The sequence below is a fragment of the Colius striatus genome, chromosome 2 (genome assembly GCF_028858725.1).
Source record: "Colius striatus isolate bColStr4 chromosome 2, bColStr4.1.hap1, whole genome shotgun sequence".
NCBI classification, from domain to species: Eukaryota; Metazoa; Chordata; class Aves; order Coliiformes; family Coliidae; genus Colius; species Colius striatus.
Genome location: NC_084760.1, coordinates 48,439,753 through 48,466,507, shown reverse-complemented (window position 1 = coordinate 48,466,507; position 26,755 = coordinate 48,439,753). Strand labels below are relative to the sequence as shown.

The window sequence follows — 26,755 nt, the reverse complement described above, 5'->3', positions numbered from 1 at the left end:
GTACAAAACAGAGAGCTTTCATGTGAATACAGCAGTCACAGGAACACAGAGTCAAGCAAGAAGGAAGATGCAGCACTGGGGTAAAGTCTGCCAGGTTATTTTCCAGGCATTATGCTCACTGGTCGAATTTTAATTCAGGCAGAGTTCCTGAGCCTCTTTTGAGCTCTTATCTAACATGTGTTACCAATGTCACATTTGTGACTTCCGCCATGCTAAAAAAAAAGATGGAGTTTATTACTGAAGTGATGGTGATGTTGTGTGGTCATCATTCCCACCCCAGCTTCACAGATGAGGGCAGTGAATAGTTAAGCTTCCTATACAGATCAAGACAGTAAGTTAGCAGGAATCTTTCTGACTTAAAACTCGCAATGCTTCACTTCTTATGTCCAGTCTATGATACAGCGTGACCTTTCAGTTATAGACAGAAGCCATTGTCTAACTTCTGGAAAAAAAAAATTGAATCCCTGAAGACTAATTGTTAAACCAGTTCCTGGTCCATGAGCTGTGGAGAATTCGTAGCTCAGAGAGTCTGTCATGCAGCCATCCCATTTCCCTATAAAGGATTTGTTTTTGAAGCTATGCTGTCATCGTTCTGTAAAATTATTGGCAAACTAATTTTTAGCAGAGTGATTTGGCTCCTTTCCCCAGCTATCATAACTCAGAACTACGTGCCACATTTTATTCACCTTAACGGAATAAATACTGCCAGTTTAATAACTTTTTTCCTTCCACAAATTGTGTTATGATTTATAGCTACAAATAAAATTGCACAATGTAAAATAATGACCTTTTAGTTTTAATCAGACTGTCTACCTTCAGACCTATATTTAAGGCTAAGTTACAACACAGATTTGTGTTTAATGTATTTTATCACTTACCCTTTAGAGTAGGATTTGCCAACATTATAAATGCTTTCATATACTGAATATCAAGGGAAATCAAAACAATTAGGCCGAAATTACCACTAGCCATCTATAGGGTCAAGAAGCATGCCCTTGTGCTGGTTGTAATCTCAGTCAGGCTCACAGGAGCACAGGGTGCTGTTGCAGTGTGTTGCATGGTGTCATGACAGGTTTCTCTATGGACCAGTCTTGTCCAGGATAATGACTACTCCAGCACACACAGCCCAAGAACTCTTCCCCCCATTTTTATCATGAGCCATCTGAAGTACTAAGCTTATAAAAAATTTCCCCGATTCAGCAACTTTTAAATATTAATAAACCGATCCCTCACATTGAACCTTCCCCTTTGAATGTATTGGGACAACAGAAGATCCTCTGAACCAAAGGAAACATATGGCAACCTCTTGTTTAAGATAACAGCAACATATATTCTCCTACTGATAAGTATTTTATCTCTGTAAAAGAGAAGATCTACCAGTGATACCTTTCTAATAACTTCCACTTCTGGCGAGGGTAAATGTCATCAATGAAAAAAAAAGAAAATTACAGATCTCAAAGAGAGTTCACTGGAAAAACAGGTGCTAGAGTAGCTCTTTTTGAAGCACACTGTCTCATTTGGGGCACAGTTTTTAAGGAGAAGCACAGAGCTCCACCACTGAGATTCTCAGCGGCTTTCATGCATGACTTCATAGGGGAAACACCTTAGCTGTCATTCAACTTGTTCACTTACAAACATGGGCTGTATCCCATGGATGATTAAGAAGACCACACCAATTGTCCCTTTTCAATTACACAGTCATCCCACCAGCAGAAACAGCTGTTTGCATGGAAAAGCCACATTACACACTTCAGACCAGTATGCAGCCCTTCTGCCAAAGACTTTCCCTAAGATAGATCCTGGCAAGAAGAAACATGGAGAGGAGGGGGAGAGGCACCTACTTTGTCAAGCTGCTGTCTTCCCATGCTCTGACAAGAACTTCACCACCACCTCACAACAAATTCTTTGAAGTGCCATTGCTTCACTTGTGGTCCGTGGATACACCAGTCAATAAAACAGCTGAAAATGGTCTACAAACTACTACTTCCAGCCACTCTCCGCACTTTCAGGATGAGACAGCTATATCCAGGAGGTATCATCAATATTAATCAAAACATTCACCATTTTGAAAGGAGGATTGGAGAAAGGGAAGGAAAGAACTTGCCTAAATACAGAAAACTTCAATTACTTCTCTTTTCCCACCTCAGTCATCAAAGAATGGTCACATACAATACAATAGTAACAGCAATAGTAAAACTAGATGTCTCATCCATTTAATAGACTCAGGAACACTGGTACAAAAAGATTAGCTGAGTGTGGCCACGTAAAGCAGCCAGGGAACAGCAGCACTTCAGAAAGGCGCTCAGAGCATGCACTTCCTGGAACAGTACACTAAAATGGCACTTTCTACATCATCTTTCCTCCCTCAGGTGTAGGTTTGCCCAAATCAATTCTTGATGCAATTCTAACTTCTTGTAACACAGTTCATCGGGCCTAAAAAGAAAACATCAAGTATGATATGACTCATTCTCAACAGACCATCAAGAACCCTGTGCAGTCCAGTGGAAAAAAGACTTGTTCTAAATAAAATCCTTTCTTTCAGCTCCCATGGAAGCAAAGCATAGCAGAGAAAAGGACTTCTTGGTACCTCGCACAGGTACAGAGCCATGCCTTATGGCCTATGGGTGCAGATGACAGCTGGAGACAATGATCTATGCCCAGACACGATTGTGTGCTTTCCTTCTTTACATTGGTTGAAGCCAAGGTCTGAGCACACATTGTGAAAATAGGGATTTTTTTTATAGTATATCAAGGTTAGTGACAGAAAAAGAGGACTGCAATGTTAATGGAAAAGTAATAGTCCATATATTTCTACCATTACCATCCACTGCGATAGGAAGCAATAACTTAAACTGAAAACATTCAGATTATGTGAAATAAGAAAAAACAAAGACTTGTGATTGAATTGCTCTTTTGCTGAACAACTGGACTAACCAGAAACCAGAAATTTGTATCTTCCATTCAAGATAAAATTCTCACTTTTTTTACAGACCTTTGTTTTGTAAAGCCAAATCCTTTAAACATCACTTTACCAGACTCCTGCCCTTCTTTCAGGAAAATATATCAAATTTCTGTCCCTAGAGCACTGAGCAAGAAGAATTTGCTGTGACAAGAACACAAGGAAATGGGGAATTTCAAATCCAGTATTTTGAGACTGTTTATCTGTCTTGAATCTTTATTCAGATATTTTCTTCTGATTAGGTCTGCAGTAAGAAAGTTTCTCCACAATAATTACATCAGTATACTAGATTGGCAATGTTCTCCTTTGCTCACAAGCAAACCTTCTCTGGTAGTCTAGCTGAGCATATCCGCTTGAGAAACATGAGCACATCCTGACAGCATGGCTATGTCCATCACGTGAGCCCTCGCTGGAGCAGCTCTTCTGATGAAGATCATTCACCATCACTCTCAAGACTCACATAACTAGGCTGACCCAGGTTTGCAATGTACAAAAATAACATTCATAAGTCCTTTCACTTTTGAAGTGAAAGAAACTAATTTTTTACAACTGTATTTTTTTCTCCATCTGGGCTTGCCACTTCATGAGCTGCTCTTGCAATGTGCTTAGCATGTTCTTGGATCTGTCACACTTATGACAGGCACCGTGGATACTCATAAAGGTGAGACAAAAAGGAGCTGGCACAGAGATAACTGAATAGTAAGAGCAGAGTTTTCAGCAGAACATCCATACCACTGCCTTCTATAATTACACCAGATAATAGAAAGACATATTCCCTCTCCATACAATACAAGATCTGAATTTCCATCCTCTGCTTTTCTACGTTCTCAGCTCTTCATAGGGAGAGCTTTGGTGAGAGATCCAATACGGCATTTTTCTGCCCTTGGGTTGTGTCATTACAGGTGGAAGAAGTACTCCCTGCACCCGCTACACAGATACTGTTCAGATACATTTCCTTGTGGTTTTTAGGCTGGGTATTTTTCATAATGAACAATGCAATAAACACAGAGTGTTTGCAGAGTTAAATCATGTTCCCAAAGGGAGTAGTTTGTGTAACAAGATAAAATTATCACATTATAATAACTAAATATGCATCAGTCTAAAGCATGCTTCAATTAATCATCAAAAGTTTGCACCGCCTCTTTAGGTCTTAATTAAGCAGAATGTTTGGTACTCTTTTTTCCTTTCAAACCAGTGTGAAGGAGCCGCAGAAAATTGTTACTCCTGAACCCAATGAGCAGCAGTTTACACTAATCAATCTTATCTGGAGCCATAACTTGGAGAGGTGGCAGGAAGAGAAGGAAGACAATGAGTACAATAAAGCAAATCCATCGTGTACAGTTCTGTCCCTTTACCTAAGCAAAGCAGTGTGGCCTACAGTGTGCTTGCCAGAATGATCCTAAAACCTCAGCAATTGTGGAGTCAAATCCTGATCAGTTGACTAACTTTTAGGCTGCAACATTCTACTAATATCACTTTGAACCAACTGATAGGTATTTTCCATTTCAAGAATTTGACTGTAACTAAATGCAGCTACAGCTCTAATCCTGCAGATCATGATGATTCACGGTATTCCAAAACCTTACTTTCTACATCTCCTTGCAAGAACTTCAGCAAAAGATACTCAACTCTTCTGTCAAGAACATATCGCTCAAGTCCATTTGTGCAGAAGGAAGACCAGGAGGGCACAGGATATGGGACTGAAATCTCAAAGGGAAGGTCCTCTGCGTGAGTCTGTGTGAAAACTGTACCTTGCCTATGATTGTATCTGTGATTCAATACAGAAAATGTTTTGGCACCCCATTCTTCTTCAGTGTCTCCTCACTACCCATCTCTTCCCTGTGTAAGTTTTCTTTCACTACAGCTATCAGAAGCCTTATCTCCCCAGTACTGCTTTCTTCTGTTTTCCTCTCCTTTCCTCTTTGTTGCATCCTACTCCCTCACACAGATAGTTGTGATCCCAGGGCTTTTCAGGGGGGAGCTAGAATAGTCCTTTTACCCCATGCTGGGAACTGTGCTCTATCCACTGGCATACATCTTTAAATACTTTAGCTGATTTCACTACTCTCTAATGAAAAGCTGCAAGATTTCCTTTTTAAAGACATTAGATATTAACTTGATTCTAGCATCTGCAGTATTCACAATCAGAGCTCACTGTTTCCACTGGGACCTGCCAGGACTCCAGAATAGTTAATTCTGAGTTACCCGCCCGCCACTCCTGAAACCTCAGCTTGCCACTAAAGAAAACCGAGTAGCATGTATTCAGATTTTTCATCCTAAAGCGGTTCCTGAGGCTGATGATCCCAAGCAAGGTAGAAGAACCATTACAGTGATTTTTCTTACATCCAAGACACTTTATCTGATTAATTTCAAGCTAAGAAATTAACAAACAAAACTCCTGAGACATTGTTGCAGATTCCCTTGTGATAGCACATCAGAGCTGATCCATTAAATAGACAAGGTGTGTGACAAACATAAGGTACAAAAAATACCTTGGAAAAAGCAATTACGAGAGGAAGATTAAAAAACAGGGCTGACAATAGAAAGCTTGCTGAAACCATTACTATGGAAATACCACAGGGACTATCTACAACGCATTTCCTTTTAAGGACCAGTCTCTTGAAGTTTACTACCCTGCCAATAAAACAAAGTGTCCCGGTTCCTCCTAAAAAATCATTTTGGGGAACCACGGCTTGCCTACGTTTTCTATGCACGAGCTGAGGCAGTCTCCTGCATAGCTCAGTAAGGACTGAATGCATAACACAAACAAAAGCCATCATTTAAGCAGGTTTTAAACATGTAAACAAAAAACCATTTCAGCTAATACGGGGGGAACTCCCTGGGTATTTTGAATATATGCTATTAAAGCGCCTATGTGGACTTTGTGATTTTCTTTTTAGCACAAAGGAAACACTTGGCACTCCACAGAGTGCAAAAGACATCAACAGCAGACTAGATGGGGCAGGCATTGTAGCAATCATTAAAACCCAGACACTAATAACCCTACTATCAGTGTAAGTTAGATGATGTTTCAAATCGACAAGAAGAGAAAGAAATTGAAGAGTAGTGACTATAGGATTTGAGAGCTGAACTTGCAGTTAAGAGAAATTGTAATTCTGTTCAGCAACTGGAATAAGGTTCTGGAAATACTGAAGCTGAATCCAAAGTGTAGTAAAACGAAAGTCTTCTCAATATATAGATTTAATTAGATCTGATAAGATGGTCTTTATTTAAGGAAAATCGGCACTGGGTTCTGCCTGGAATCTGACTTGTGGGTAATGCAGTCATAGAACCAAGTCCTCAGTGAATTTAGACAGATGATCTTGGAATTCATTTTTACTGCCCTGCTAACTACCATTTAAAACATCTTTTATGCTTCCAGATTCCTCCAATACAATTTAAATAGTGAGAGAGTTTACAGCAGCCAGCTCCAGAGTGTTTGTAAGGCAGGAACTCTACTTAATCCCACGTGTTGCACCAAGTTACTCATGTGCACTTATATTTACCAAAAAAATCCCATAAACTTTAATTCTAAAGTTATGTTACGTTCTAACACAGAAAAATCACTCATTCCTTTCTATAAATACCTAATTACTCCATTTAGTACTTGAATATGACATTTCCTTGCCAACTTTGGTCAAGGGCCTAGTTTCCAAGGTAGTCAGCACTGGAAATGCTTCTGCTTCTCCTTTAAGACATCTTGCCTCACCAGATGCAGTTCCTCTAGCACATTCCTCCTCCATTTTCAAGAGTTTTTCGTAACTTTTAGTACAATCCCAGTCACTAGCATTTGGGTATCACTAAACCAAACATTAACAGAGAGACAGTGACCCATGGGCTGGATGATTTAAATCCCCCTTCCCCTCCCAAATGTCCTCAATATCTTGTGAAAAGCCTGGGAGGGAGCATTATTTTTCCCCCTTGTACTTCCTTCCCCTGTGGAAAGCTCAGTCATGGTATCATCCTCTCTGCCTCCCTTTGCACTGCATCCCTTGTCAATGATCTCACCTTGTCCACGTGGTATGACAGGGAAACCATTCACCATGGGGATGACAAGAAAAAGTAAACTAAAGAGCACTCTTAAAAAAAAAAGGGGGGGGGAGGAAACTGAGCCACTGTAGCCTTCAGCAGGTGCCAGGAAAAGAAGGCAGCATGTTCTCACCTGCATTGAAAGAAGTTTTTGCATTCTCCTTTGACTAGTCTTGATTTTAGCCTTTCTTCATCCCATGTAACAACAGTCGTCCAAACTTGTCTGAGCAAAAGGGCAGAGTCACCCTAAATGCCCTCTCAGGTTTACTCTATCACTAATGGCTGCAAAATTACAGTTAAGAAGTTTACATGCTGCATACTATTGTCAATACCCTGCACAACCGTGGTGGGACTTTTATTTCTAGATCACTCTTGGCTATTGCGCTTCTGTTCCTCAATACTTCTGTGTCATTTTTAATTGGAAAAATCAATCCCAACTATTCTTTAAATCACTGTGTAGAAAATATGAATCTTCTGACACAAAGCAGATCTTAGTATCAGTTCATTGCGATGGGTTGTGCTCCAGACTAACCCTGAAGATCACTTAGAATCTGCTGCTGGCACATAGCTACTGGCCTGTTGGGCAAGAAGGATGGCTATCAACCACGAAGAGACTATTACACCAGCTCTGGAGGCTGCACTGACTCCTGATTTGCTTCCAGATGCAGGTCAGATGGCTGACGTTGACCGATAAAGTCCTGTTTGATATGGGCACTTCCTGAGTGTGGTCTGTCTGCCTGGTGGTAGAGATCAGCAGAGACCTCTTGCAAATTGTCTCCAGATCCAAGTAAATGCCTTCCTTCTTGTGGAGGCTTCCCACGACTGGATTCAGTACCCTCCACTGACATGTCATAACCTGGGTGTACCTCATAGGGCTCATGCATTTAACAGACTTTTCTGGCACCATTTCTGGTGTACAGCAAGGAGACACTGCCTTTTATCAGAGCTGTTCATATTGGGTCAGCTAGAAGTCTAAAGTTTTCCAGGATTGTGCTAAGAAAAATTTTACTTAATTAATATTTCATTTGACTAAACCAGAAAGCTGAACAGCTTGGAGCTAAAACTTTTGTCAGACTGCTCAAAATCATGTGGTTTTCAAAAAAAAAAAAAAAAAAAAAAGCTTTACTGTAAAATCAACATAAGGGGGAAAAAAAAGTAATTTCTCTTAACTGTTTGAGGTTTTAGTCTTTTCATTAAATATATGGATGTAGACAAGTTCCTGTTCAAAATTTTCCAGCACGCTCAAGGAAGACCTAATCTGCTAAAATCTTCAAAGACTGCTTTGCAGACATAGTTCAGGATCAGCACTCTTTCCTCCTCCTTCTCGAGCTGGTAGCTGGTTTTGATACCACAAATCATATCTGTCTCCCTGGAAATCCTGTTTCCCTTGGCTTCCTGACACTGTCTCCTCACAGTGCTTTTTCTTCCTCTGCAATTGCTACAATAACTGCACATTGCAGAGTATCCTTCCTATTTCTCCTTTCATGCTCCTGTGAATATCCCCTGTGCTCTGGTCTTTCTCTTCTCCCTCTTATCTGTATAGAATCTTATCTGTAAAAATTATGCAACTAATAATTCGTTGTGACTGTTTCTTGGATCTGCTTATCCTCTCCAGACCATTGCTCTCTTGTTCAAATGAATACCTCAGCTTGTCTCTGACACTTCTTTACCACTGCTGACCCTTCAGTTCAAGATCAATACAGCAAGAATTAAAGTCTTAATAATTTCTCCCTGAGTGCTCACTCCATACTATTTGCTCAATAATGGACCACCACACCAACATCTTTCCTGTCCTTCAGGTTCATGATTTAGATATCATTTTCAGCTGAGGGCACTCTCTTTTAAGCTATATTTAAATCTTAGAGATTCTTCTCCTATACAGTATCTAAAAGCTCTCCTCATCCATCCACAAAGTCTGGACTCATCTTGATTCTCAGTGTCTCAGATGCTAAAGTGCATCACTACACGGTTTTCTCTCTGGCCTGTAATGTAACCTTGTCCTACTCATGCCCACTCAAAATGTGCTGTGAAGATTCCCTTTCTCAGCCAAGGATTTTAACCTTGAAGCTTTATCTTAGACTCTTTCTGCCTCTCGCTCCTGTCCCTTTTCTTCATTTGTTACTCCAACAAACATAAGCTGCTTCTGTTCTTATGGCAGGTCATTCATAGCCTGTCTCTCCTCTTTGTTGAAAACGCTGACGTTCTGCTTTAGCAGTTAATAATGAGAGTCTTTTTCATTTGCCCGCTCAACTCAAGAAAGCACCTTTGTGGTGTTTCCAAAGTCATCCTCTGTGCTTGTGAGGGGCTCTGAGAAAACATCCCCAGAGTTACTCTTGTCTGGCTTTGTATCACTCTGAAGTTTTCTGCTTTGATGTAGTGCCCACAAAACGGTGTCAAAGTACAGTGCCAAGACCACTGCCTCGCACCCTGGCTCTCTTGCCTCCTTTGTACTCCTTTTTCTACTTGTATTCACCAGTTGTTTCTTGCCAGGCTCTTTGGGTGATCATGACTAGGGCACCTACGCCCTAAGATAAAACAAAACAATTACTACTGATGCTTATTGCAAACTCCACAAAGGTTGTGGTTCCCTTCCCCCTCCGGTCCTCCCAAACTTTGCTCTCTAAAACAAAGGTGAGATAAATAAGCTCATCTGCTGAGAAGTCACGGTAGTCTAGCGCTCATTACTAGGATAATGTTAGAGGAGGCAGAGATTATGTGTTTGTACCCCCATGCAAATAAAACAACAACATTCATTATGAATTAATGAATTAAAAAACCTGAAGTTGGAAAATACTTACGAAGAGCCTCCTCTGCATATTACCTTTAGCAGTACGTTTGGTCATGGCATCACACATGGTAGGTGGACAGGCAAAGAACAGAAGGCAGTGGACTTGGCCAAGGTTCCCCTGTGTCCGCTTAACTACTGTTGCAGTAATTTGTTTTTCTACTTCATAGTTCCATCTCCTCCTGCTTGTTTGATATCATAAAAATCCAGCAACTGTGGCAGTTTGCACAATGCATGTTATAGCCTTGTGTTCGCATACCACAAATTCAGCATTCTGGATTTCATTCATGACTCAGATTGGAGGAGAAAATAGCTTGGGATGGCACAAGCCCTTGATTAAAGCTTTAGGGCCAAATCAACAACAGCTGAGGATCCAGCCCATATGGCCTGAGATCTTTAGCTGTGTAAAGGCTGCAGGAATGGGCCCAAATAGCTTTGGTAATTAGCAAATATCCTATAAAATAGATGAAAAGTCTTTGGCAGTGAATGCACATTGACTAACATTTGAAAATTATTCATAGCATATTAGTATATTTCTTTAGAGATAAAACTCAATGGCTGAAAATAATTTAGGAGGGGCAACTGTAGTCCATCACATGACTGTCAACAGGCAAAGATTTTCTTGGGCCAATCACTATTTTACCTTTAGTCAACGCAACAAAGGGCAGAGGTGACCATCTAACATCTGGGACCTGATTCTACCAGCTGTTCTGCCTTTGCAGAAATATCCTTACACCCGGTGGAAATTCATTAGCCAAGCTGTCTCCCCATGTGCGGAGAGCTACCATTCTTGGGCAGGTCACCCTCTACTCCTCGGGTGCCTCGGTCCCCCAAATACCATCCAGAATGACACCGAGGATGTCCACGGAAGAAAGACTGAACCTGCTCCTATACAAATTCACCAATTATTGCACCATATACAGTAGTAAACAATAAGACAACAATTAATCACCCCGGTATAGCTGCAAGGGTTACTTTCACAAATTATGGTAAGCAGCATGCAGTGTGGAATAAATAATTTTTCATGCAAACTCTGAGAAATGGCATGTTATAAAATCGCTCCTGATAAAAATCTAATGAAAATGTAAAACATCTCAGTGCAGTCTCCTGGGTAGAGTCAAGATCATATTAAACCCTCAAGAGACAACGGTCAGAGATTTCAATGAAAACCTAAGAGACAGTTTTCCCAGGATGAGCTTGTTAAAGACGTGATATTGATTTGATGGCTTTGTCTCTTTCACCGTTTCCTTCGTGGAGTTTATTTTTAATTTTATCATCTTCCATTAATTTATTTAAAGGCTTTATTCATCAGAACAAAATCTTCTTTTCTCTAAAAGCAGATGCTGGTGAAGTGCTGAGACTATAATCCAGCATGCAGAGCACCACAAGCAGCACAAATCTGTTGTCATTACATTTGCAGAAGTTTTTCAAGACTATCAACAAAAAAAGTCACTCAATCCATTTTGAAGTTCCCTGCAACTGGTTTCTAAACATTCTGAAATCAACCCTCTTAGTAAGACATCATGGTCTAGAAAACTCAGGATGTATCAAGGACAGTAAACATTTTTAAATGTTTGTTAGAATTTACCTGCTGGTGGCTTTATGAAAGGTGGTGGAATTAATGGGACAATAATAGGTACATTCCCATGATCTTTCGACCCGGCTGGTGAGTCCGAAAGTCCATTTCCTGTAGCAAGCCCTGGGTAGCTTGGGTTTATATTGTACGGTGAAATAACACTGTCCTCAGGTAATTTTGGTTTTGGCAAAGAATTTTCTGTAATACACAAAGAACACATTGTACAGTATGACAAATATATTTCTTAAATGCCCCTACATACTTTTACCAATTTGTTCACTACTTACCCTAATATAAGAAGGATACACATAATAATCCCAGATATTCTCCCTTCTAAAAAGCAGATACTTTCCAGAATTCTTCAGAAATGCTTCATTTTTTAAAACCAAACTCACTTTCTTTTTTGTTAACAAAAAAAAGATGGGATTCTTTTGTCATGCATATCCTCAGTACACCTGATTAAATCAATGACACCCTATTCCCATCCTTCACTTCTGCTGTTTGCATGATGATCACACTCAGTGTAATGTGACTTCACCAATGCAAGGAAGTTAAACTGAAAAATAAAAATTCCTAATTCTTTGTCAACAATATGAGCAGTATTAACAGAAAGGATTCAAAGAAAGTAACAAAATACTAAAATTACAGTAAAGCGTGCATGAAATGACAGTTATTATTCCAATTCTTTAATCCCAAATCACCTCAGGATTATTTGTAGGAATTTCTCTAATGCACCTCAGTTATCTATGGGACAGGACTTAAGTTCTTACTGTTCCCTCTCCTCCTATCTCTCAGAAGACGAAACATGCTTTTTTTCCCCCTCACGTTGATTGCATACACACCAAAAATTTCTACCTGTCACAGGTATTTGACATCTTCATTCAATACATAAAACATATCATTTGTACCATGTGTCTACAGGAAAAAGTGTATCACATTTCATCAGGCATAGACTGGAGACACAAATCATTCAATAAAATATCTATTTCTTAAAACAGAAATTAATGAATCACATTACTATAGAGGAACAAGTTCCTTCAAAGGTGGCTTAATGACATCCAATCATCAACGAAAAATAGATACTGATCACCAACAACACTATAGAACTAACAAGCTGTGAACGTTCAATTTCAACATCATCAGGGTATTTCACCTTATCTCTAATTTTTCCACCTTTTTTCTAGCCATTTCTCCTTCAGAACTGGTCTCTCTGGTATTCATTGCACAATCTCACTGCACCACTCACTTAATAGAGTACTGCTGCTGGCCATCAGAAAGAAAACCCAAACAGCTGCTGGCCACAAATACAGTGAAAACTGTCAGCTGAAGAACAGAGAATCTGCTGCCACTTCTTCTCTTTGCTTCTCTTTTGAGGAATGCTTGTTAGATAAAGACATGTAAGACATAGTAATTCCCTGTTCTTCACTCTGATCACAAGTCTCTACTCAGTCCCTGTAACTGAAGAGTTGGAAGACAGCAACTGAACTAATCCAGTATGTACAAACATACCGGATCTCACCCTTCACATTTGGAATCACAAAGGTCCAGCACTGTCACAAACAAATTCCACCTCTGCAGAACTAACACTGCACTTGCAGAAGATAACATAGTACAAACATGGATGAGGAGCTTTTTGTGAACCCTCATGCTCATTCCTACATGCATCGTGAATATTTCAGCTCAAAATCTTTCAGCATTTCAAAAATCCATAGGTCAAAAAGCCTTAGTTTTAGAATCAAAAGGGTTCCTTAAAGCCACACTGCTAAGAACAGGCACTCTCTTTTTTCCAGTTGTGAGTTTACTGGTACCACACGTACATGCCTTTCATCTGACTCACAAAAGGTATTATTTGTGAAGATACGTTAGTAGGTGCCTACTAACAGCAATTTTGTTAAGTGATTTTCCTCATACTAGAAGGCACTCTCAGATATTTTTATGTAAACCAACTACAAAGCAAGCAGCAGAACATGCTTCCAAATCCATGCCAATTCAGACAGGTTGAGGTATTAATCCTTCTTTGCATGAACACAGAAACATGAAGTCTCATTACCTTTGAGAACAGAAATGTGCTGGCGGCTTTCCCCGTCTGCTGAGTAGTTCCTGAATTCAATATCTTCTCCATCTTTCAATTCAACCTTATCATAACCATACCAGCCAAGGAGCTCATTCATAGTGTTTTCTGCAAAGTTCTGAAAGAGAAAAATTACCTACTTATTTATGTAATCAATAAGCATTTGGAAGGAAGGGAGGACTGCATAAATTGAACAGCATCTACACTACACGAGGAAGTGTCAGGTTTGGCCCACCTCCTCAAAGACTAATGTTCGTTTCATAAGTCAAGTGCATAAAGTGTAATGCATTTAAATCTCCAACTGGCACATGTAATTATGACAGAGACTCATACATCTGAAATTTAAAGAAAATGAAAAGGAGCGTTATTTATGACTTTTGCTGTGGCATCCAACATCAGAAATATTTTAACATACATCTGTCACACAAACTTGTCTATGTTGCCATAAAATATTTAAGACTACAGCAAGAGAATAACAGCAAACCAGCAGTTAATCAATCTTACTGCACCACAGCCTTTTCAGCAGGAGCAGGTCACTGACACAATTACACTTCCTTGAGGTGCCCATGAACCAAGTCAAACAAAATCACAGCAAATACTTTTTTTTTGTCAGAGTTATAATCCCTTGCATAGTCAAACCACTTAAAAACTCTTCACCGTGAAAGCATTTTACCATAGCGTCTCATACAAATGCCTCTTATATTCGTTTAAGAAACCTTTCTCGGTTTTGCAGTATTTATTTTCAAGCCGATTTCAAAGCAGCCGTGTGGTCACATCTTATGTTTGTATGGAAATGCAAAGTACGGAACATGACTGTCATAACTCCCAAATTGTATTAAAAACATCTCGTCTAGGTCACGTGGCAAAAATATTTCTCTAGAAGAAGATCATTGCTGGGCCAGGGTGTTTAGTGGAGAAAGTCAAGAAAGCTGCAGCCAAGCAACAAAGGTTTCTGAAACCAAATAGTGCCATGGAGCTCTACAGCTTACAGACATAGGGAACTACCAAAGGAAACCAGTTAATGAATTACTGCGACGGCAAAGATCAGTTTAAAGTGGCATGACCACTATAAAATGAAATGAAAAAGCCACACAAAGCCTTTCCATTTGGTCTCTGCATTTGTTTTTTGTTAGCACTCTTCTAAAACAAATTCCAAACTTCAATTTCTTGTAAGATCATGATATCTAAAATAATGCTCCTGGATAAACACTATCTCCAGAGACTCTAGATGCCAGCAAAGGCGTAAGGAAAACACAACACTAATTCAAAACAAATGGTAGATGTCAAATTTTAAGGTTGCTAGATTTTGTCTAGTATCTGCTCTAGTTTAATTTTTGAGTGGGAGCAAGTCTAACGATAGAACACAGCAATTCTCCAGTCCTTTAAATAGATAAATAAAATGCATCAGATGACAACTGCTTCCAAATTCATAGCTACAGCAGGCACTTTGCCCCAGAACATCAAGAGCACTGCACTGCTCCTGGCTCATCCATCACACCAGATTGCATAGGTGTTCCTGTCACTCAAAGAGTACGGTAAAGCAGCTATAAGCAATAAACACAAGCAATTTGTACTCTTCCGGGAGTATCATCTGTGCAATTATGCCACAAACACACATTTCAGGGAAAGAAAAACTACAACAAAACCCAAGAGCAGACCCCTGGAGCATCAATTTTCTTTTGTTTCTTCCCCCATTCATTTTCCCTTGACCTCCTGCTGGAAATCTCGATTCCACGGCTGTCCCGTGCAAAATATTGCAGCATTGTACCTCTACTGCCAGCATTACAAGTATGATAGCCAGTTACATCTGAACTATCTCATTACTACGGTTTGCAACAATGAGTACAATGCAGCGTAATGTGGCTAACACCTACACTCACTTCTAGAATACATATTTAAACTCTCATTTGAATGGTGCAGTGTTAAGTGTTTTAAATAGTAGCAAAACCAGGACACTTTTCTAAATTTTTGTTCCTTTCGGTTTTAGCTGTTTAGAAAACTTCTCTCTCAGCATTGAAAGTCCCAATGCACTAATCTTGTCTCTAACACATGGCGAATCCAACAACAAAACAACCTCGAAATAGGGAGTGAAACTCTGGCCACTGCAGCTCACCCAGAGTGGCCTGAACAGAGGGGTCCATGGAACCCCAAAGGCACGCTCTGCCAGCTGCCCATGCTTTTCTAAACCCCAACTATAGAGATGCAGCCCTAGAGCCTAATCTAGCAAGGTAGAGACCAATTGACAAAGTCTTCCCGACTTAAAACCCATGCAAACCAAATCAATTGAGTAGCTCTAAATTTGCCTCCTGTGGATGCTTTGTGTTTCATTTGTGCTGTTGCTCAACTCAGACAACGAGTAATTTCTAATTACTTGTCAAGGAATATGTAAGCAAGGCTGTACATACGTTTATTTTTTCATGTACATTCATATGTGTACATGTCTCTTGAGAATCAAGTCAAAGTGATGGTTGGCTTTGTAACAGCACAAAGTTTAAGCATTTTTCAAGTCTTGCTTTTACTATCGACGATGAGTGATACAAAAAAAGCGAATGAAAAAAAAAACCTGATTTCGAAATTACCCGTTGTAGAGACTCAACTTCCAAAAAAATAATCAGCAAGGTCTTTCCTACTAGCTTCATTAGAGTACAACTAGGTTGCACATTAGCAGTAAAAAAAAGTAAGCCACTTTATTCTCTCAATGTCTGACAGCCAGGGCTTCGTTATATAGCACTTTATACAGAGCAAACCAAGAGGATGATCCCATCCTTAGCAAGCTGGTAGTCAAAGCTGAGATACGTCCTTGCTGAAGCCACTGCCCTGGAGCTGACCACTATCATTTCATTGTTTCCACATATTCTGCCTTCTTCCATTGCAACAGTAGGCCCAATCTACATCAATTCAAGATACAATAACAAGATGCAGATTTGTAAAAACCAATGTGGTGGCAATAGAGCAAAAATGATGAGATGAGACATTTTTTCCTCTGTGTAAATATTGGGGGGAGGGAGGCAAAAAAAGCCCAATTCTTGATGAAGTTAAGGAAAAGTAGCAAGATAATTAATACACAACCTGTACATGCAGAACAGAACCTCACTGAAATATGTACAGGCTTCAAAGCCTTTGTGAAGGGAAGGGTGATGATTGTCGCAACAGTGCTTGAGAAAAACAAGAATGTGGGGCCCGAGATTGAAACACGAGAGCAAAAGCAGTGATTAAACAGGATACACAGGAACCAACTGAATTGAGAGATGGTAGACTTGCCAAAGCTCAAGGAGGAGGAGACGTGGAAGACCAAACGGAGGATGTGCAAGGAGTTGCAATTCCAAGCTTTTGCAGTAACTAGACCGAAGAGGCTCTGAGCTAGTCCATTCCTACTTTCAGAATCATTCCCTAAAAGAGTGTGAAAGGTCTGCAGGATGGAGGCTGCCACCTGACAGTCCTGCTAGAGGGCTGGGACTATGTGGAAGAGTAGCGCACTGGAAGAAATCTTGCCCATCATCAATAGAATCCCAAGTCAGTAATCATACTGCTAAGCTGGGACCCTTGAGCTCAGAGCAAATCCCACTGAACTCAAAGGGAGCCCTGCAGAGGTCTGTGTATTTCACTGCAAAATTACAGCACAGAATCTAACTTTGTCCTATCTGGGAGGCAAGGCTCAGCCACCTGCAGGGAAACCAAGAGACTGAGCACCAGTGGCACGTGCAGCATGGGCCACTGTCACAGCTGAGCAGCATAGAAACCCTGCCCCATATCCTACTGTGCTCATGCCATCAACACCACGCTCGGCCTCTTGAGCAAGCACCAAGCAGTGAGGGTCCTGAGGCTGCAGTACAAACACCAATAACCTCTTCAGCCACCAGCGCACCCAGGCAGTCAGCATCCCACCAGAACCAAACCTCCTAACTGACAGGGGACTCAGTATGGCTGCAGCACAACTGGCTGACGTCTGCCAAAGAAACTGGCCCAAAAATGCTCCAGTAGCACCAGTCACACAAGGCTGCCAAAGCCCTCCCTTCCTCACAGATAGCAATTCTTTTTTTGCCCCCTGCTAAGTCCCAAACCACTTAACACCACCGCAGGGCAATGTGCAATTTACATGTTTTAACTGTATGATTTCTCTATTCTTGTACTGCATGGAAATACCCTCCCCTCCTGGAAGAGCCAGGATAACTAACTATTGTGCTCGCTGGTATTTTGTCTTGAATTTGCTTCCTATTCACAAGGCAGATGAAGAAGAGTGCGTTGACTTGCCAGACTGTGGTTTCTCTCCTTTGTGAGACAGACTTATATGCCAGGCAGTAAAAATACAATCACGTTTATTCCCACTTTAGGATTCACTTCATCGTAACACTACCCCTACAGCTAGATTTTTTACATTGCAATGCATATTTTTTCCCAAATCTTTGCTAATTAATACATTCTGAAGCTAAGTCATGCTTCTCTTTCCATCTTAGACCTCTCGCCTTTCCTTCTCTACGAACCTTATTCACAGGGGGCAAGGCCTGGCTTCACCGAACGAGGCCTGGCAAACACGGAGGCAGGAAACGCAGAGGAGAATGAGTCTGTCAGACTCATTTTCTTCTAGGTTTTACTGCTGAATGTTTATTTCAGATCTGGGAGGAAGCACAGTGGCTCCATTCCACTTCCTTGCCTGCATAACCCACTCTATGCAGAGCCCCACAAATTCACTTTTCACTTTCACTGCACTGAGGAAATAAAAAAGTTTCTGTAGTCACAATATAAACTTTGATTTTTGTTTTGGAATTATTTCTTTTTTTATCAGCCCTCACTTTCTTTGCTCATTTGTGTTGTCACCATATTGTTTCTTATGGCTAGACCTTGATTCTATCAGAAAGCAAAATTTCTTGATGCTTTAATTTCCCTTCTCCTCCCACGTACACGTTTGGTTCTGTAATGCTCACTCTGTTTGGGGAAGCACTAGTTCTGCAGTGCACAGGCAGGTGACGCTCCCTGTGCAGTCAACACAACTCCCTTTTTTGCAGTCATCCCACAAAACTCTTTCTATGCAGACTCTACATTAAAAAAACCCCAAACCCCTCCACCTCACTTTCTTGAAATACTGCAACTGATAAAGTCTGTCTGCTTTTCCACTTTCCCAAAGACATTTTTTTGCTTTTCAGGAGAGAAGGGAGGAGTTTCCTTGGAGTCTTCCAAGCGATCTGGCTTGCTCCAGGCGCAATGCCGCTACGCCTGCCTCACCACTCTCTTCCTTCTGACAGTAGTACTTTTAAATGCCAAACAGGGAACATTAAAACACCAAGCTGAAAGATCTTCTGATGAGTTTACTATTAAACTGTAACAGATGGGGCTGTCTTAAGCCCTAGGCATCAGGAATGAAGCCGAATTTTAGATACAAATTAGTTATTGAGAATATTTAGAGATGGTAAACACCTTGGGCGCATGGAGCAGCCCTGTGAAATCACAGCACAGATTAATTGCTTGCCTTTCAACTGACTGAGAGATGGGGCTACGTTGTCTTTTTTTCTTGAGGAGAACTTCCAGTGCAATCCAGCACCGGATATCTTTTTGCAACATTGCAGAGCGCCTAAGCATTCCTCCTGAGCAGCACTGCTACCTGGCAGCGGCATGGCAAATGGAAATAAGCTGAGGAGAGATGGATGGGGAAGCCATGACCGCGCCCTGACGAGTGCTGTCATCAATTAAACTGCAAAAAACACAGATATCCGATAGCTTTGGATCTATTGGGTGTCTCGTTATTCACCAGCGACTGAGAAGTGGCACTGAGATAACTATCTGCTCTTCTTCCCAAGCATGAGATGAACAACACTGCCTCCAGAAGTAAAAAAATGAAAGTTTCATCCGAAGGAGGAAGGGGGACAGAAGACAAAAATAACTAGAAAAAAGAAAGAGAAGCTGTGAAGGTCACAGCGAAACAAAATAGTTCCCCCAAATGTATTTTCCATTGAAATGTAATATCAGAAAACTGTGCAGAGCCATGTACTTTTTGAACACAACATTGTATCAAATTCAAATTTGTTATAACCATCATGTACATTAGGTTAGCGATAACAAAAGTGTAACTTAATATCTGGCATAAGGAAAGAGCAAGCAACCTGAATATCCACTCAGTCATGTCAAAACCGAGCTGTGACGTTACTGTTGGAAGACACCAAACCAGGCAGTTAGATGTTGCGATCCTTCTTGAGTAAATACCTGACTGTATCAAACAGCAAATCTTGAAGGAAGTCTCTGTGATGAGATAATTTTATTGCTCATTCAATAGTGCCCTGCATTTGCTGTACTTAAAATAGACACTTGTACCAATAGCCTTTTTATTATCTGAAGGGGAGGGGAGGGGAAGAAAAAAAAATACATATACACCAGCCCTTTTTCTTTCTGCTAGCAAAGGGAGGCAATCTGATCCAACGTGGGCTGAAACCTGAGTAGGTCACCATACACCATGATAAAATTCCCTAATCCCTGAGCCAAATTTCCCTGAGGGGGCCCTCCTACTTCTCCTTCACTTTCCAAGCTGACTTTTCCATTCCCTCTCTTGTCTTTTCCTCCCCTTCATCTCTTTCATTTCCCCTACCTTAAAGCCTTGATATCTGATCTGCTGCTGATACTCGGGTTACAGTTTTTACAGCTTAGGCTGTCTATTGCTGTATACATTCCTTTCTTTCTGCTCTGCCGTGATTACTTACCAGAGCTTATTTTACACTGGTCCAGATGAAAGCAGTTCAGCTGAAGGGAAACAGTCAGCCTGTTTGAACATTACAGATATGAACATACACAAGGGCACATTGTGCTCCCTCTGTCATTTTGCTGCAAACATTTTGCACAGTGTAACCAATTTGTTACATTACTGTACTCCTTGGCCTTATGAAGAACAACTAGACATCTTAATTCATCGGTAAAGAAAGAGATTAAATGATCACCACAGGATTTTAGCTTTCTCAACCAGCCAAAAATTCAAACCATCTTGTTGTTGTTGTTGTTCCCCCTCTTTCCCCTTCTTGGATGACCACAGCCAACAGTCCTACTAAAATGCAGAGCATATATAGTAGAGCTCACACTGAAAGGTGGACTGTGTTTTATGAAAGGTAATGCCATCAGCTATCTCACTCTCAACCAGAAATCACATCAGTTCAAAATGCTGTTTCTACCCACCTTTAATTTTTAAGCCAGACGAAACCCTGAGGTTTTGAACCTTAAGCAGCTACCCAGGATTAAGAAAGAGAAACTCTCTACACGAAGGGCAATGTCAGTGCTTAATACCAAAGCATTAGTTTAAAATTGTGTAATTTTTCTCCTTCACACAATGTTGTTTTTGTTTCTTCCTCATCCTTTCAGACAAACATCTGTTATACTGTAGAAGAACAACTATCTCCCAAACCGCTGAGTGTGCCTGCAGCCAAAGTAAACAAAACAAACCCAGAGGATCCAGCACAGTCAGCCTTTATATCCAGCCAGGATAACATTTCACATGTTTTGATTAAAATTAGCTAATTTGTAATTCTAGAACCTATGAAACTTAAAAGCTGCAATCCATACAGATCGCATTAGGCGATGCTCTAAGGGGCCAATGCCCTGTACTAGAGACCTCTGCAGTCCTCGAAACTATGTGGGATTACAACGAGCATTGACTCTTACTCTCTGGTGCCTGCAGAGAGCCCCCTCCAAAAACAGGATGTCATATATACATCTTGCAAAGAATAATCCCCGCTCCTCGGGATCCGAAACTAGTATGGTTTAGTTTCCAAAGAGATACACGGACACATTATTTGTTTCGTTCCCCTAATACTACTCTTGTCCACATTTCCACTTGATGTGCACATAGATCTGTCTACACGCTCATTATGCAGGCTGCAGGAGAAAGAACGCCTGCCTTAGGCAGGAAAGGGCACCTAACCGGAATTAGTGGTGTGCGAAAGAGGGAGAGAGGAGGGGATTGTGCATTCTCGTTTAATTTTTACACGAGGAGATCAATGCCCCGGAACACAAAGATATTTTCACTAGGCACCATGCATATTTACATACTCTCCTATGTAGCACACGCTCGATGCGAATGCGTGACATTTTCCAGGCAGTCCTCCACTCAGAACCAGCTTTTTAACAAATGACATATTCAAAGTAAATGTCGGCAGCTCTATCTCACAACCAGGCCATCTATGCCGTTTTAGCTACTTATCTGTGCATTGAATAACCACAAGAAGTTCAACTGAAGTCTCTCAATACATTGTACTAAACTTTGGGGAATTAGAGACGTAAAACAGACACAGAACACAGGCGCAAAAAAAAATTGGACCGACCAAGCCTGGAGCAATGTCCTAACAATAAAAGAAATCCCAACATAACATTTTTGTGCCATCGCAGCCACTCTAACATCTGGAGGAGCCGCTTCCAAGTGCTACCTCCAGAGCACAGCTGCACTGGCATCGGTTCCTATCAGGGAAGACGGCTCTCCGTACCATAAAATAAACATTTCCATCCAAAGCAGCCCTCGGACAGCCACCTCTCGGCAACACCTCTGCCGCTGTGGTGAAGTGCCAAGCGGAGCACCCGTCAAGCAGAGAAGGAGGCGGCAGCGAGAGGGAGAAGGAGAGAAAAAGGGTCTCCACGCGTTTAAGTGCGAGAAATATGCGCGGCTCAGACCGTAACATTTCACTTTGACAATTTAATTACACAGCTGCAGCTGGCTACTGAAAAAGAAGAGAAATATAATGTTTAAAAGGGGTCTCTTTCTTTCCTAACTTTAGGGCTTCCCAGCTACCTGAGAGGGTGGCAATAGAAAGAAAAAACAAACAAACAAAAGGCTCATCACTGGCACCCAAGGAGCTTAAAAGCCCAACGAGGGAGACTTGTTCTGAGGGTGATTTGTTTTGTTTTGTTTTGTTTTTAAATAAATAAATCAGAGCTGGTCAATGAACAGGATTTGCAGCCTGTGAATTCGTCTCTGTTTTCAGCCCAGGAGGCGGAGTTGAGACACATTCAGTGCATCCTACAAAAAAAAAAAAAAATGACAAGAGATCCTTTCTTATTTCGTTTCCATGCACGGAGGAGGGGGGGCGGGGGGGGACACCCCCGCTCCCTTCCCCATCACAGGCACCTACCTTCATCTCCTCGTTGATCTCCCGCTTCACCGGGTGAGCCGGCTTCCTACTCCTTTTATTTTCGGGAGGTCTCCCTTCTTTCTCCATTTCTGCCATTTTTTGCGCCTACTTGGTGGTGGAGATGAAATGGCTGCTGGTGCTCTGGGGGGGCCGGGAGGGGCGCGGGGGGGGGAGCGGCGGCGGCGGCGGCTCTCAGTGGTGGCAGGCGGCGCCGCGGAGGGCCCGGGGGGAGCGCGGCGGCGGCGGCGGAGGCGGCGGGCGGGCGAGGGGCGCGGGCGGGCAGGGGCGCGGGTGCCCCGGCGAGTCAGCCATCTTCTGCCTCGCCGCCGGCCTGCATGGGAGCGGCGCGGCGGGGCGGCAGGGCGGGCGGGCGAGAGGCAGCGCGGAACGAGCCGGCCCCGCGCCTGCTGTGGCGCTGCTGGCGGGCTGCCGCGGAGGGGGCGGCGGAGGGAAGGGGGAGGCCGGCCTCGGCCTCGGCCCGCCGGCGGGCGGGGCTTGCCGACACCGAATCGGCCGCCGCTGCCCGCCATGGGAGCCGAGCACCGGGCGGAGCGGAGGGGGCGGTGCGCCCCCGCCCCCTGTCGGGAGTGGGGAGGGAGGGTGGGGGGGGCCGTATGCCTCCCCCTCGCAGCGGAGGGTCCACGCGAGCTGCCCTCAGCGCTGGGGTGCCGCCGCCGCGCCCCGCTGCCCGCCCTCACGGCCCTCCACGCTACCGCCGCTGCCCGCCCGGCACGGCTTTCCGCTCTCCCCACGGTGCCCGGTACGGCTGGCGCGGTGCCCGCCCGGCCCCGCCGCAGTCGAGCTCCGGAGACTCCCGTTTTCCCCTTTCTCCGCGCCGGGGAGGTGAGGATGAACGGTTTGGTGGGACGCGCTTCAGCGGCGCGGTGCAGGATTACAGTACACACTGTGGGGGATACATTGATTATTCCTGGGTTGTGCTTTCCCGCTCCCTGGCACTCCCTAATTACCCGGTACAGCACAGGGCACTACGGGGGTGTCCATTGTTCCATTAGACGAAATCGTAATTGTGGGGGGGGTTCTCGTTATGACTGCAGTACACCTTAAAATTTTAATTGGTTTTCAAAAAAAAACCATACCAAACCCGCAGTCGAAAGATAAACTGCGTTCCGTGCGCGTATGAGTAGGCTCCTCATAAAAATCTCTTGTTTCGCCTGTCAAAGATAAGTTCGTTTTGCGTGCAACAATGTCTAATTTACATTCCCTGCTTCTGAAGCTTAAATCGCTGACGTTTTCCAGTACGAAAAGTTGAGCGGAACTCCTCTGCTCGTTCCGTGACTTAAAATGAGCCTTGCTCGCCGGCTTCAGTAGAGACACGGAGCACATTTTCCCTCGTGGCACTGAAAATAGGAAGAAACTGGGTTTTTGCATGGTGTTAGCTGTTAAAGCAGCGAGAATCAAAACACGAGATAGCAACCAGACCTCAGTCTGTAAAATCCCAGAGCCCATCCGCAGCGTAAGGTCACGGCCGCTGTGAAGCGAAAGCGCTGCCACTCCCCTCACTGCCTGAAAGAATCAGGCAGATGTTGGGGGGAAGAAAACGAGATCCGATCGATTGTTTTCTCAGAGCGGCAGGACCTCGTGGAGACGCCGAAGAAGGCTCTGCTGACAGCGAGGAGCTGCAGGAGTGAGATGCACAGAGGGTCGTGCAAAGGGCTTGGTCTGTTCTGTGCACCTCAGAAGCGCAGGGTCCGGTTTTGGACACACCAGCAGCAAGCATGAGAAGAAACGGAGATTTTACTTTTTTTTTTTTCTTGCTGGTACTATTTTGAACTAGAGTGAGTTCTGAAACCCGGCTAAACTAACTTGTGATTCCACAGGGAACCTTGAAAGGATGCTGCTTAATAAGGAGGTTTGCCTCCTTCTGTGCCCCACCACTACCAGCAACCTCACCTCTATGTTTTGTTCACCATATTCTATTGCAGACAAATAGGTATGGTTGAGCTCTCATCAAATATGGGAGATATTCCCAGAATCTCAATGTATTCTCTCCTACAACAGGGATAAGATGGACAACACAAGGGAAAGGCTACACAATCTCATGTGGCCTCGGAGCTCTTTGAAACCTTTAGCTGGAGAGAGCAAGCCAACCTCAGACAGCTATTCTGTCAGCTGCTCCACCACCACCTTGCTGATACATTAAGTCATTCTAGTGAAAAAGGCAAAATCAATTCTGGTATTAGGGACACATTGCTAGTTTCTCTGTAGAGCTGATAGCAGAGTTTTAACAAAAACCTTAGAACTTCTGCTAAAGAGTATTGCTTCAAATGGTTCTTGTTCAGTGAAACATCTGAAGACTGTCTCTCAACACTTCCTATATATACTGTAATAAGGCTCTGTTTTAGTGCATAAATTTAACACACTGAGATGATAATCTGACAAAAAGATTAGTCCCAAACTCCCAACATAAATCGAATTTACTTTAATATTTTTGGAAAGGGCTTTGGAGAGTGTATCTGCAGACCCAAATGATGCAAATTGTCTTTAGCAGTTTACAGTGAGAAGATCAAAATGAATGTCCTCAAGATCAAATCCATCTTTCCCAGATTTCCTGACTTAACAGCTGCAGGTTTGGTTGTAAACAGAAGCACTTCCCACCCCTCTCACCACCTGAACTCTGATCCTCACTTCTAGATTGCCAAAAATAGTGGCTTTCAGTTAGTTTTTTTCCCCAGTTGCACACTCCAAATACTTTTGAATGGAGATGTGAATTTATGCCTCCTGCCAGTAGGCTTGCTTTTCACAGCTGCTTCTAGTGAGCTCCTTCAAAACAGCCTAGAGTCCCCAAGTACCTCATCCACCACCAGATGAAAGCCACAGTCTTAGAGCTTATAATGTTTTTCTCAGTGTCTAATACAGGCTTTGAATGGATACAAAAGTTCTAGCTCTCTATGTCTTAATAATATCTCTTCATCTGACAGCAGATTATTTCTGCAACTGTGATGATTCCTGTTTTTCTGGAGCTGTTATTACCTTTACATATTGCATATTATTATACTACATATTCTTGGGAAGTTCTTCTGGTGATAGCATATGGAGGACCATCAACTGTCAACACAGAAGTTCAGGCATTTAGCGTGCTCAGACGTTATCTGACACACATTGTACATGCTGAAATAAGTTTTGGAAACAGTCTAATTATTCCACTTGTTACTGAGGAGGGAAAGACTAACAAAAATGAGCACTCTCAGTTTCTAATGGTAGCTTGTGAACTTGTAAGGAGAGGGAGAATACTAAAATCTGTGGAAGCCCCAAATTTGTCAGTCATACAATGGCATTGATCTGAGTTATCTCCAAAAAGTTACGAGAAAATAAATCTGGTATTTACGTTACAGAGACCCTAACATTAAATACATCTACTGAACTGTGACAGCACATATTTCTTGTGTGAAAACCTGTATTTTTCATAAAGAAACCTGGTTCAGCAGTGCTCAATATGGATTCTGCAAATGTCTTAAATAGGTGAACAAAGGTTGGATCTATAGGGCTGCTTGCATTTACTCTACCCGAGAGAGATACTGGGGTACTTGGTACCAGTAAGAAGTTATCAGCCAAAGATGAAATCCTGATGCTGTGGAAATCAGTGAAGATTTTGATACTGAGTTTAATAAGACCAAATTCCATGTGAAATTTCTAAGGTGATTTTATATAAGTCTATTATATAGTGCACATCAGAAAGCAACAATCCCATTTTCCTTAGGAAAAAAAAAGCAGTGTTTTTAAAATAAACTTCCATTCTCATTCAAAAAAAAAAAACCAAGAAATGAGGGGGGAAAAGCTTCATACTACTTATTGTAGCACTTGTCAAAATGGAGTAGGAATCTATATGTGGCTTCCCATGACAAGTGTGCGCTCTAACCACAGCACAATAGAGTACATTTCCCACTGTCTCCTATTGAAGGGTTTTGAGTGAAGTTTTTTACTTTGCTTATTGGTTAGTTTAAAAGTTGGGGAAAAAATGGTGCATGATCTGTCCTTTGGTGGTCACCAAGTCACCTGCAAGGCTGAGGTTCAGGTCACTGCTGTATCTGAGTCACGGCAAGAACATGAGCTTTTCCTTCTATTGCCCAAGTGCATGTTTCAGGCATGAGCTGCTTTGCCAAGCTCTGTATTTTGTTCTATCACCACTTTGCATTTCCAGCTCTGAATCTGTACTTGGATTTTTGCAAGAGCAGTAATTTGGACTCTGAAAAACAAATATTGTTCATAAAACAAGTGCAAA

At 42.2% G+C, this 26,755-nt stretch overlaps 1 protein-coding gene across 2 annotated transcripts in view; it reads right to left on the bottom strand.

Moving 5' to 3' along the window:
* The window catches only part of SOBP (sine oculis binding protein homolog), a 117,515-nt gene extending 94,749 nt beyond the window's left edge, over positions 1-22,766 (bottom strand). For both annotated transcript variants that reach the window (XM_061990373.1, XM_061990374.1), the window contains exons 1-3: positions 22,516-22,766; positions 13,400-13,538; positions 11,362-11,547 (exon numbers count right to left, since the gene is read on the bottom strand). In XM_061990373.1, coding sequence (XP_061846357.1) covers positions 11,362-11,547; positions 13,400-13,538; positions 22,516-22,611 — 421 coding nt within the window. In that variant the 5' untranslated portion in view covers positions 22,612-22,766. The remainder of the gene's footprint in view (positions 1-11,361; positions 11,548-13,399; positions 13,539-22,515) is intronic.
* Positions 22,767-26,755: the final 3,989 nt, after the last annotated feature.